This window comes from Euprymna scolopes, chromosome 4, assembly GCF_053919585.1.
Source record: "Euprymna scolopes isolate OS-2025 chromosome 4, ASM5391958v1, whole genome shotgun sequence".
NCBI classification, from domain to species: domain Eukaryota; kingdom Metazoa; phylum Mollusca; class Cephalopoda; order Sepiida; family Sepiolidae; genus Euprymna; species Euprymna scolopes.
In genome coordinates this window covers 170,507,552-170,520,204 of record NC_136485.1, presented here as the reverse complement: position 1 = coordinate 170,520,204, position 12,653 = coordinate 170,507,552, and the positions used below count along the sequence as shown (strand labels likewise).

The window sequence follows — 12,653 nt, the reverse complement described above, 5'->3', positions numbered from 1 at the left end:
AAATCACTCACAATGTAGAGCCCTGTATATATATATATATATATATATATACACACACACACATATATATATATATATGTGTGTCCCCATTTTCTATTTTAATAATTTAAGTTAAGGCTTCTTTTTTTCCAATATTATACAGATTACTCACTTTTGTAACTGGATTTTCTAGTGGAAATTCGACGTATGCAAGTGCTATGCGATATATTTAGTTGGTATTCCTAGGAATTGAAACTTATTTTAGTATTTTTCTATAAAATAGCCAAAGCTTTTTTAGACTATATATTGGGATTTTAGAATCCGTATGGTTAGATTTAAATGTTTGGCCCATGTCCAAGTAACCTACATCCAAAATTTCAAGTGTTTAGACCCAAAATTGGCGGAGGAGTTTGGTAGAATCTGCAAAGGTCAACTCTGTAAACTTTAACCTCTTGCCAGCCAAATTTTCGCCTAAACCTGATTAAAAAGCTCGCTGCATGTCTGAATATCCTTTATGTAAAATTTCAAATGTTTAGACCCAAAATTGACTTAATAGTTTGCTAGAGACTGCAAAGGTAAAATCTTTTGAACTTTGACCCCTTGGCAGCCAAATTTTCAGGTAAAAAAAAAAAAAAAAACAATTAAAAAGCTTGTCCTATGTCTGAATACACTTTATGTAAAATTTCAAATGTTTATACCAAAAATTGGTTAAGTAATTTGATAGAGACTACAGAGATCAATTTTTTTAAAACTTTGACCCCTTAACATTTGTTTTGGGCTCAAATCAAATTATAAAATTAGATCCATGTCCACGTAAAATATCTAAAATTTCAAGTGTTTAGACCCAAAATTGGCGGAGGAGTTTGGTAGAGTTCTCAAAGGTCAAATCGTTGAACTTTGATCCCTTAACAGCCAAATTTCTGGCTGAAAACCGATTAAAAAGATTTTCCCAAATCTCAATATCCCTTATGTTAAATCTCAAGTCTGCAGACAAAATATTATTTGGTTGGGAAATGTACACACACAAACATTTTCACTTTTATATATAGATATATATAAAAATAAAGTAAATAAAAAAGAAAAAGCTTAGTCACAATTTTGGGCGCTTGTACAGTTTAATCAAGACATTAAAAAATGAAAATATTGAAAAAAAGGTTATATTGTACGTATCCGTTTTGGACTGAAGATCTCTGAAAAAAAAATTTCATTTAATTTGATCGAGTAGTTTTTTTTTTTTACAGCAGAAAAACACGTTTTTATGAGAGCGCGTTGAAGTCAGTCATTGTGAAATTTGCTGAAGCTGATCAACATGCCATGGGGAGATAACTCAATGTAAAGTGCCGACACCCCCTCCCATCTTTAATTCTAGCTTTTCTTCCTAAAAATCAAACCTTTTGCTCGGTATCATAAATTGTTTTTTCGCTGTAAAAAAAAAAAAAAAAAAAAAAAAAAACTATTTGATGAAATTAAGTTAAATTTTTTTTTGGAGAACTTCATTTCATAACGGATACGTGAAATATAACTTTTTTTTCGATATTTTCATTTTTTAATGTCTTGACTAAACTGTACAAGTATCCAATTTTGCTTTTAATGCTCATCAATGCATACTTCCTTAAATAAATTACTGCTAACTTACGTTGATACACTATTTCTCAGCACAGTTACAAACTGATTAGTACTTAGATTGATCCTGTCATGGAGGGGGGAGGGAAAAAATGTCAGATCATCTGGTATGTGTAAAACCAGGGTTATGCACTAGTCCTATGGGCTTTTTCAGCTTAGAAAAGAACTTTATAGTAGTTTTAGTAATCTGCCGATCATTTAGATGACAGTTTGAACCATCGGTAAACTTTCACACACAAATTTCTTTAAAGTGCAGTGGAGAGCAGAACCTGCTCTTTCCACCAGGCAAGTTATGATTGTATAGATACAAGTTGTGCCACATGAGAGACCTACTTAGTTGTAGGAGTTATTTTAAAGTTTTTCTTCTAGACTCAAGCAAGACGAACATTGATTAAACAAACTGTGACATTCAATTGAACTCTGAGGAAAGAACATTTAAGAAATATCAAACATGGATATAATTTCTGCAGTTCTGCATTTACAAAAATTGACATTTTTTTTAACAACACACACGCATACATACAATATGTACATTTCAAAAATAATAACAGACACACACACAGACAAAATATACTTACTTTTTATTCCAACCATTGTAATGAATGAAGTAGCGAACAGTTTTTTCTTTGACATCAGATTTGACACACTGGAAGAAAAAAATATTTTATTTTAAAAAATGTCAAACTTTGTGAATGCATTGGTGGAAAAATTGGGGGAGAAAGAAAAAAAAGCATCAAGGGGTTGGCGTAAAGGAAAATAGCATTGTAGAAAAAAGCATTCAGAAATAAAAAAAAAAAGCGTTACAGAAATAAAAATGCGCTGAGAAACAAAAGCAAATGCGTTGAGAAACAAAAGCAAATGCGTTGAGAAACAAAAGCAAATGCGTTGAGAAACAAAAGCAAATGCGTTGAGAAACAAAAGCAAATGCGTTGAGAAACAAAAACAAATGCGCTGAAAATGAAAAAATGTGTTGAGAAAGTGTTACAAGAAAAAGAGTCCTTTTCTTGTAAGAAAGACAAACATTAGATAGACCGAGATTCGAACCTTGTAAGAAAGGTTCGGAAATAGATTCAAAAAGGAATTCGCATTGTTCAGTTTCACATAGAATAGTTAGATATATTGTTGTAAAAGGAATTTTAATTGTTCAATTCTTTTTATGAAAACGGAATTAAAATAAGGTCAGAGAAAATAACGAACAATAACAAATTAAAAACATATTGAAAAATAAGTTAGGTCGAAAAATAAGTTGGTAAGAATTCTTTGCAGAAATGGTTTAGACATGTGCGAACCACGCATGCTCAGGCCACGTGGGTCGATCACGTTTTTGGATGTACGTATGACGTCATGGCAGAAATTAATTCTCAATATAGGAGCTAGAGTTGAAGATGAGTTAGACAGAGACGGGACACAGAGTTGGAGACAGCAGACAGTCGAGCAGGGTCGATCGGAAAGAAAGTTTTAATCATGTTGTCGACTTTGAATTCCAGGATGTGATCATCATTTCGACCGGTCAAATGGAATAAAAGAACATCTCATATTTTTGTAACTGTCGTCTTCGTGTCATCATTCTACCAAATTGAAGGTAATGTGAAATCATTTATATGAACATTGTCTCCCTCATCGTTATTATGTACTCTCACAAGAATGTGCATCCCCTATCTTAACCCTCCCTCCTCGCTAATATATGTGTTAAAAGAACTGATAACTCTCCTCTCTAAATATATGTTATATGAGTCCACAGACCGTAAAATGTATAAATGTCTCTTCTTCCCCTCATCAATATGTACCCTGTCTCTCTCTAAAAAGACCCCACCTATGCAACAAAAGAAAACAAATGCGTCGAGAAAGAAAACAAATATGAAATAAAAAATATAAAATAAAAATAGAATATGAAATAAAAAAATATATAATATGAAATAATAAAAAAAGAATATGAAATAAAAATAGAATATGAAATAAAAAAATATATATATTATGAAATAATAAAAAAATATATATTATGAAATAATAAAAAAATATATATATGAAATAAAAAATATATATATTATGAAATAATAAATATATATATGAAATAATAAAAAAAATATATATGAAATAAAAATATATAATATGAAATAATAAAAATATATATAATATGAAATAAAAAATATATATAATATGAAATAAAAAATATATATAATATGAAATAAAAAATATATATAATATGAAATAATAAAAAAGAATATGAAATAATAATAAAATATATAATATGAAATAATAAAAAAATATAATATGAAAATAATAAAAAAATATATATAATATGAAAATAATAAAAAAATATATATAATATGAAAATAATAAAAAAATATATATATAATATGAAAAAAAAAAAAAAAAAAAGAATATGAAATAAAAAATATGTTAAAAATACAAAAAACTATTGGAAATAAAAATGTGCTGGAAACAAAAAAAAACACTTGGAAATAAAAACATTGGAAATAAAGTTTTGCAAATAAAAGAGTTTGAAAAGTATTCCAATATTGGACATAAATATAACTTATAGCACAGTATATTCTATAAAGGTGTTTTAACATAACAGTAGAATTGAATGCATAATCGAGATGAATCATTTTATGCATGTACATATGATTTAATAAAAGTGTGATCGTTCTTGAGCATCTGTATCTTGTATCAAAATGATTGAGAATACATTTTTTTTTTTACTATTATTTATCACAAATGTAATAAAAATGAATTTTAAAATCACATTAAATATGTACAAACCGAAAAATAGAATAAGTTTTGATAAAGAAACTTCTAAGACAATAGTTTTACAAAAGCAAATAATTCAAAGATAAACCAATAACATAATTTCATACACATTCCATCAGTTCAACAAGATGGGGAAGTTGCACCAGCCGAAACGTTAAAGATTAGAACAGTAATCTAAACAATACATAAATTCTAGTTCAACAAAATTCCATTCTTTTAGTTCTTGTCCCAAATTTCCACTATATTAAAAACGTGGTGTAATAATGAAAAAATCATATTAAAAAAATAAATTAAGTAGTTTTATTTTTAAAAGGGGAAAATCAAATTTTATGAGTAATTGAAGAGAAACTATCTTGCCTGCAATTTTAAAAACAAAGCCAAGAAACAAAGGGAGACAACTCGATTCAAACTTGAAAGATTTATGTTGTAAATACAAATTCCCATCAATCACTTTAAATGATTTTCTTTATAAAAAAATAAAACTACATTAATTTGATTTTTGGAATATGATATTTTTGTTTTGTCACAGGTGTACATACATAATACAGATTTTCCTTTAATTTTTAATTGGGGTGGATTCTGGAAAGAATCTTTTTTTTTTTTTTTTTTACAAATAAAAAGCATGAATCATCAGATTTTCAAGCTAACCTATCTCTGGCTTAAGTCCATTTTATCACTTCATGTTTTCGCTGGCCTTCCACTGAACTGAATATCTGCTACCTCAACTGTTCTACAATCTACTAAACCAAGAACTCTCATCCATGCTTTCAACAAAAAAAAAAATAAAATAAAATAAAAAATAATCTTATGTTCTGCAGACATCTTTGTATACTGTTCAGATTTAATCTTCCTGAGGTCATCAGATCTAAGTCTGTTTTTAACACTCATATTATATTACACACCCATTGTATCATTCTCATATCACTTCTCTCCATGCAACACATGTCCTCAACCCTCACTGACCAGGTTTCACTTCCACACATCATCACACTGCATTCACATGCTCAATAAACTCTTCCCATGTTCAACAATGGTAACACTCTGTGGGCAAAAGTTACCATAATTTATTCCATTCACTTCCAACTCATGTCATCACATTAGCACCTGCTCCACCTCATGCTCCAATGCTATCACCAAAGTAACAAAACTTTTAAAAATCCTCATGACTTTTGCCATTCAGATATATAAAAAGAAACTGGAATCTTAAGGAGATATCAATCATACCAGTTATCATAGGTGCCACAGGGCTTATGAAGAAGAACCTGAAATCCTACCTAAATAATATTCCTGGTGAACCAAGTGCAAAAGAAATCCAGACAATTGCACTTAAGGGAACAGCAAGGATACTAAAAAGAGCTCTTGGTTGGTTTCAATGAAAATCGGGGTAATGTTGGCAGCTGGTTTGACTGCCCCATACCCAGCATTATAATCTTCAAAGAAAGAAAAATAAAAAAAATATATATTCTCTCCATATTTGAGTTTTATACTTTTTGTATGCAAACTCATCTTTTAATCTACCAGTAATTCTTCTGCACATCTTCTGTACCCAATGCTTTTTATTTATTTTTTTTTTATAAAAAGGAGCCACAACTTAGCAAGACTCAAAGGCCATTCCAGGATAAGAGTCAAGGAGTGTACGGTGGTCATCGCGACAACAGCGTGGTGGTTGTTAATAGTGGAAATTGGGTAGAATCTGATTATTTAAGGGAACAACTCAACAATTTTTTTTACTGTTTTAGTCACCCCAAACAAGCAACTTAGTCATAAGGGGCTACTATTTGAGACGAGATTTGCAAGAATACTATTTAGGGAGTTGGGAAGCAAGATGTCTGTTTACATTACACTTGAATTTATGCATGTCAGTACAATTAGGGAAGCAGGAGACCAGGAGGGAATTAGAAAGTACAGCAGTCCGAGGGAAAATGTTATTCGAGTAAAAGACTTTATGGCATCTAGGGATCTCTACAGTGTAAGGGGGGGATTTTGCTGCTTGTCGGGTTTGTCAAGGGTGTTGTCATCGACGAGCTACTAGTGCTCAGAGTTCGTTAGAGCACTTGCGATTGAAACACTTGTAAAACAAGCACAAGGATGCCACATTTCGGCAATGGGACAAAAGGTTGGAGTTTAGTTGATTTAACTTGAAGACAACCATATTGTAGTCAGCTGGAAAGCAGGCCAGCAGAACAGGTAGGTGCAGTTAGTAAAGAAATATAGATATAAAGGTTATTGAAGGTAAAGTGATGGAAAAAGAAAGAGGAAGAAAGAAGAATTAAGACTTACTTTGGCTTCATACAGAAGAGGACCATGAAAACACAGTACTCGTTCTCCTGTGGAAAAAAAAAAAAAAGAAATTACAAATATACAGCATTTCACATATTGAGTTTCATATAAACAGAATTATCTCCCTTGAAAGATAACCATAAATAATTCCTATATACTTGCCTCCCCACAAGGGCAGAGTTAGACACAAGGTCAGTTTTTAATGTGGGGAAAGTCCAGCTCCCTCAAAAGGGGCACTCTGGATAGGGACAAAAATAAAAATTGTCTCTGTCTGGAAGGATTTCTCTTTGATTGACTGAAGATAGAAAAAGTGGAATGTAGTATTAGAACAGATACTACACTTTGTTACTAGCCAAAAGGTGAAGTTACTCAAGTTTGTATATGTTGCGTAAACGAAATAAAGCTAAATCAAGCCTCACAATGACTTGCGATTCCTATCTCTCCCATTAACACCCTTTCTTATATGAAAAGCAATTAGAAACAAACAGGTAAGCATATTTCCTTGTTCAATTGGAAATACAGAAACTATTTTTAATAAATTTTGGTAGTAATTACCATTAGCAACAAATTATTTGAAAGGAAATAAAGATGCTTTGGTTATAGTCAGCTGACGTAGTTCTTAATTTTCTGTGGAGCGCTGCCGGAAGCGGTGAGAAGGCAAATCAGTTCCTTCACTTTTATTGTTCTTCAGTATTTCTATTGTGAAGCGATTTATTTAAATAAAATACAAGGGAAAACATTATTGAAAATCATACAATAAAAATTGATAAAATTATAAAAGATAATACAATTAGTCTTTATTTGCATTTTTAATAACAAAATTAAAAAAAGAATTTTATTTTATTTGAAATTTTATAAGAAATATGTTTCTGAAATTATAAAAATAAAATTATTGAAATCAAAATAACAAAAGTTCAAACATCATAAAATAACGTTTCCATTACATAATATTCCCAAAATAGTTGACTTTCATTCTCTGCCGCCACAGGAATTCTTGCAGATGACTATCGAAAAAGATTAACAAGGCACATTGCCACTGAGAATTAGATACCATGCATTACATATGGGTTATTCCAGCCCAATTCATCCAGCTCTGACACACCCCCTCTTGGATTTTTTTCATATTTACACCATACCAACTTTGGGTTAAAACTAAGAGAAATCTGCAATTTCAGCCCAGTTGGATTTGAGGAACATATTTTTTCACAGTTGGTTTCGGCCTGGAAATCAAAAATTGCTATCTCATAACGTAGAATTTTCAACCCCCGGCGTTTTACAAAATTTGCATTTTTGTTGCAAAAAATAAAGCTCTGGAGCTAAATATTCACACAGGTAAGGTTTTGAGGGCAAGGAATCCAAAAATCATGGTTAGAAAGATGGCAAATGAGAGGAAGTACCTTATTTTTACAATTTTAGGTGGTACCGCAGCACTTTTTTAGAGCTTGTTTGGGGCGATATTTTGTTGAGATGTGATGCTTTGCCAGACTTCTCCTTTGGATTTTTAAAGTGACTTTGGGTTGGAAATTACAAAAATCAAATAAAACCTTTCGGCATATTTGACATTTCCAGACACTAAAGCCTCAAAATTGGCATTTTTATAAAAATTTAAGGATTTTTTGGTGAATTTGGCAACAATCTAATCTTAAGTTATGATCAATATCTAGAGTTGAAAAAGGACTTGGATCGACCCATTAGAGCCCATTTTCATGATAGAATATCAAATTACATTATATAAAAGGATATGGACCTATACTTCAGTCAAAATGGACAAAAAATAGTCGAAAATAAAAGATTGATGCATAATCTAGTTTATCGTAAGAAAATATGTCAAACAAATATAAAACAGACATTTGTTATAACTCCAACTATCGACTTAATCTGTCAAAATAGTTCTGAGTCTTATTTTTCTCCTCCTCGGTGATGAAATATGTTCTACCATTCACTTAAATACTTGGGGTCTGCACTCTCATAAGGACCTTGCTCAGTGGAATATAGCCTCGATCCTTATTAGTTGGCCAGTGGAATTGATGTGATGGTCCATGTGGATGCAGGAACTTGCAAGTAAGATCTTTCTCTTCCCTGTTGACACTCTCAATCAATGCTAACCACCAATATCCATCAAAAATGCAAGTAATGTAGTCATTGCATTTGAGCAACTCCAGTTTCATTTAGCGGCGCAAGCATGTCCAGGAAAGAATGGTCGATCAGCACTCAATTGCTTGCCCTGAATAGTAAACTGAGAAGTTGGTTTGAAATAGTGACAGCTCCTTGTACCAGGCACAGTATCTCCCAGTTTATATCTCATTTGAAGTTTCTCTCGAACTGAAACCATGTCTTCTTTGTCGATCTTTTGAAACATGATACGAGTGATCAATGATCTGAAAGTCTGCAACAGCATGAAAGGTGAGTATTTGGTCTTTTATTGGCCTTTGCAAGCTGGCACGGAGAACTTTGCGTTTGACAGCCCCACCAATTCCATCACAGGGTGATTTGCCATGGCTAGTTGCAAAAAATGCCCAAGTTGCATCAATTCCAAAATCTGATGAGTGATGGCAAAGGTTAAGAAATGCTTTGAAGTTTTATATTGGCCAGCGCAGCCATCGCTGAAGTACTCTACACTCTTAATCCAGGGAAATTTCTCTTTGATGTACAACATCACCATTCTTTGCAGTTCATGCACAAAACAGGTGTCATGCTTAAGGTCATCTGAAATGATGCATAATGAGATCTGTTGAAGTTTGCCATTGTTATCTTTGTAATAAACTAGCATTTCAGCCCGGCGTTGCCCGGGTGTTTGGAGGTGTATGCTGAGCAAAAAAAAAAAAAAAAGAGTAAATTTTTTTTTAATTTGACCCCTATTATGACCCCTCAAAATTTATAGTTTCGGTCTCAAATCACTTTATTAAATTAGATCCAGGTTCAAGGAACCTATATCTAAAATTTCAAGTGTCTAGACCCCAAATTGTCGGAGGAGTTTGGTAGAGTTCTTAAAGGTCAAATCGTTGAAATTTGACCCCTTAACAGCCAAATTTCTGGCTGACACCCGTCACATCGATTTTCCCAAATCTCAGTACCCGGTATTTCAAATTTCGAGTCTATAGACTAAAAATTGACAGAGTTATTGCGTAGGGAAATGTACACAGACAGACAGACAGACACGTTCACTTTTATAGATATATAGATTACCACTGGATGCATGGTACACTGGTCTTTATTCCAGTGATATCCCTGGATCTCATCTTGCACTACGTAGTGATAATTTTCCGCAAAATCCAGGAGAAGGATACATTCGGTCTCGGTTATTTCTTCTCTTCTCTTTTTTAGATACTGAGCTTGGCTCTTTGCTGTGAAGGAATGGGTCGTTAGATTATCAACATTGTATACCAATATCTCTATGAAGTCATCTACATCAGCCATCTGTGTCTGTAGCATTGTCCTATCCACACTCCCACTGAATATATGACATCTCACCATCAATTTCCAATTCAGTAAATTTATCTCTGATATACTTCTCTAAAGCAGGGAAACCTGGGCATTTAGGACAACGGTGGACCATATATTCAAGACTATTGGTGTCGCAAACTACCAAGGCCATCAAATCTTTGTAAGTGATATTAAAATTGGGACTTTCAGTTGGTACATTAGCAACACTCTCATCTCTGGATTCTTCAGCTTTCCTTCTGAGCTAAGTCCTGACAGTTGAAACAAAGCAGTCAACAAGCAATTTGCTGTTTTGATGGTGGGTGCAAACACAAACTGAATGAGAACCTGATGTCAAGACGGTGACACACCATTTTGGACGGAGCTCACAGAACTTTGAAAGACCTATTTTGTGTTCAGGATACCTTTCTTTGTAAGCTACATAAAGCTCCTTAAGATTGCATAATAGGAGGCGTTTCTGGACATGAACTTTGTTACCAATGCTCACAAAATCTTTCCCTCAAGGCATTAACCGCGAAAATTCATCGTCCTCATAGAAAGCCAAGACAGAATTGATAACCTCTTTTAAGAGACCTCTCCCCTTCTTCTTCTGTGGCAATGAAAGAATACCTCGATCCTTTTTCAATTGCCGTGCTTCACGTACTATATATTCAGAGACATTGAAATATTCAGGCACCTCTTTTTGAGACCAACTTTCCGGAGCTAAAGTCATCAACTGGATCTTCTTACTGGTTTTCATTTCTTTATTCTCAAGTTTAGCCTTCATTGCATCCAACGATCATGATCCTTTGCCTTTGCCACTAAATCCGTTTGATTCGTTTGGCTGCTAATAGGGCTTCATAATTCAGGGCTAGAGATGTTAAGGACTTTAGCAGCTGCCTCTACTTGCATTTTATAGCTTTTTTCTAATTTCTTTTTGACAATATTGATTTTTGTGTGCTTCTGCATTCAACCGGTTTTTATAGTGGATATATCAAACATCATTAGACTGTCATTCAGTTTCTCTCTCTTTTGCTCAATTTGTGACTCATTTTCAAGGTCTTGATTGTCACTTTCTTCTGTTTCACTTGGATCTTCTAACTTCTTGGCAGCTGCTTCACAGTGACGGCAAAGCTTCCAGCCAGGAACAACATGGTAGCCCTTCTGCTTTAGCATCTCAGCCATGTCTAACTTGATAGCACGATCACCCTCTACCTTCTTTTTGTGCTTCAAAAAGATGTTGCAGCACTTTGTATATTTTTTCTCAAAGTAATGCCCCAAATGAAGTTTGTGATACCTACAAATGTTAGCAACAGTTTCATCAGTGAGTGTGACACCAGCTCTTAATTTGAGCACAGTTCCTACATCATGCTCTAATGCAGTTATTGGTGTTGAAGATGGCTTCAGATTGTGGTGACATGCACTCTTCGTTAGTAATCCAAAAGAACATTGAGGAGCACTTGTTAATGATGTATCTCCTCCCTCTCGTTTCCTTGATTCAGAAGATATTCTTAATTTATTGCTCTGGAATAATTATTACAATCTGATAATAACAATTATAATAATAATTCACAATGAGCAGAATATGCAATACTCAACTGCAACATTAAGAGATTTATAGACAGTATAATACACAAATGATGTAACAGTAGCACATTCTTGATCAGAAACAAAGGCACTGTAATCAAAGAAATGAAATTTGAAAAAACTAATATTTATCTTCTTAGTTTCTGACCATTCAAATTTGATAATGAAAAAAAGATTTATGGTAATTTCTAAAGTGTGAAATTCAACTGCATGTATTTCAAGGTGCTACAGAACTGCAATTCTGGGGTATAAGAAATTCTATTTTAACCATTATTATGCCTTGAGGTTAGTGGGCTAAACAATAATTTAGTAAGAAACCATAAAAAAGTGACAGGAAAGAATAAACTTGGATTATTGACAAACTTAGAAGTTCACACCAAAGAATGCATTATTAGATCAATGCAACGAGTAAATAGCCTGAAAGAGAAGAAAATTAATCATAGCAGCGATGAAATATAACTATGAGACCGTCATAACTAGCCAAAGAGACACACCCATTTATCAAAAAGGGTTTCATGTGAAAGTGTTTCTTCTGCTGAAGATTACCCTTTACAAATATATGTTTTTGAAAGCCACAAATGTTGACTTCCCTGTTTGTCTTTGACAGTATTTAACATCATGCTCAGGTAATAACTCTGAACAAACTGTGTTGAAAATGTATCACCAGAAACAGAACAAAATTGATCAATCAAAAACATAACAGCAAGAAATCATAGCATGAATTCTCTACTTCACAACTAAAGTAATGTCATTTTGAGTGAAACTGATCAAGAAAAGGTATATCCATTTGAATCAACATGAAACAATCAGAACTGAAGTCAATGTAGTGTCTTTTGAGTGAAACTGAACAGGAAAAAGAACATTTAAATCAACATTTAAAAAAAGAAGCATAGGACATTATTCGGGTATCATATGATAGAGGAATTTGCTCTGACACTCAGGTGGACATGATTCTGAACAGCTTAAATGTATTGATTGAAAGGATTTGCTGATTTACTTGTTTAGACACCATG

At 32.8% G+C, this 12,653-nt stretch overlaps 1 protein-coding gene across 10 annotated transcripts in view; it reads right to left on the bottom strand.

The window, feature by feature from the left end:
* LOC145270233 (mortality factor 4-like protein 1) overlaps window positions 1-12,653 on the bottom strand; it is a 139,114-nt gene that overhangs the window by 116,186 nt on the left and 10,275 nt on the right. For all 10 annotated transcript variants that reach the window (XM_080125870.1, XM_080125875.1, XM_080125884.1 and 7 more), the window contains exons 2-3: window positions 6,634-6,680; window positions 2,181-2,248 (exon numbers count right to left, since the gene is read on the bottom strand). In XM_080125870.1, coding sequence (XP_079981996.1) covers window positions 2,181-2,248; window positions 6,634-6,680 — 115 coding nt within the window. The remainder of the gene's footprint in view (window positions 1-2,180; window positions 2,249-6,633; window positions 6,681-12,653) is intronic.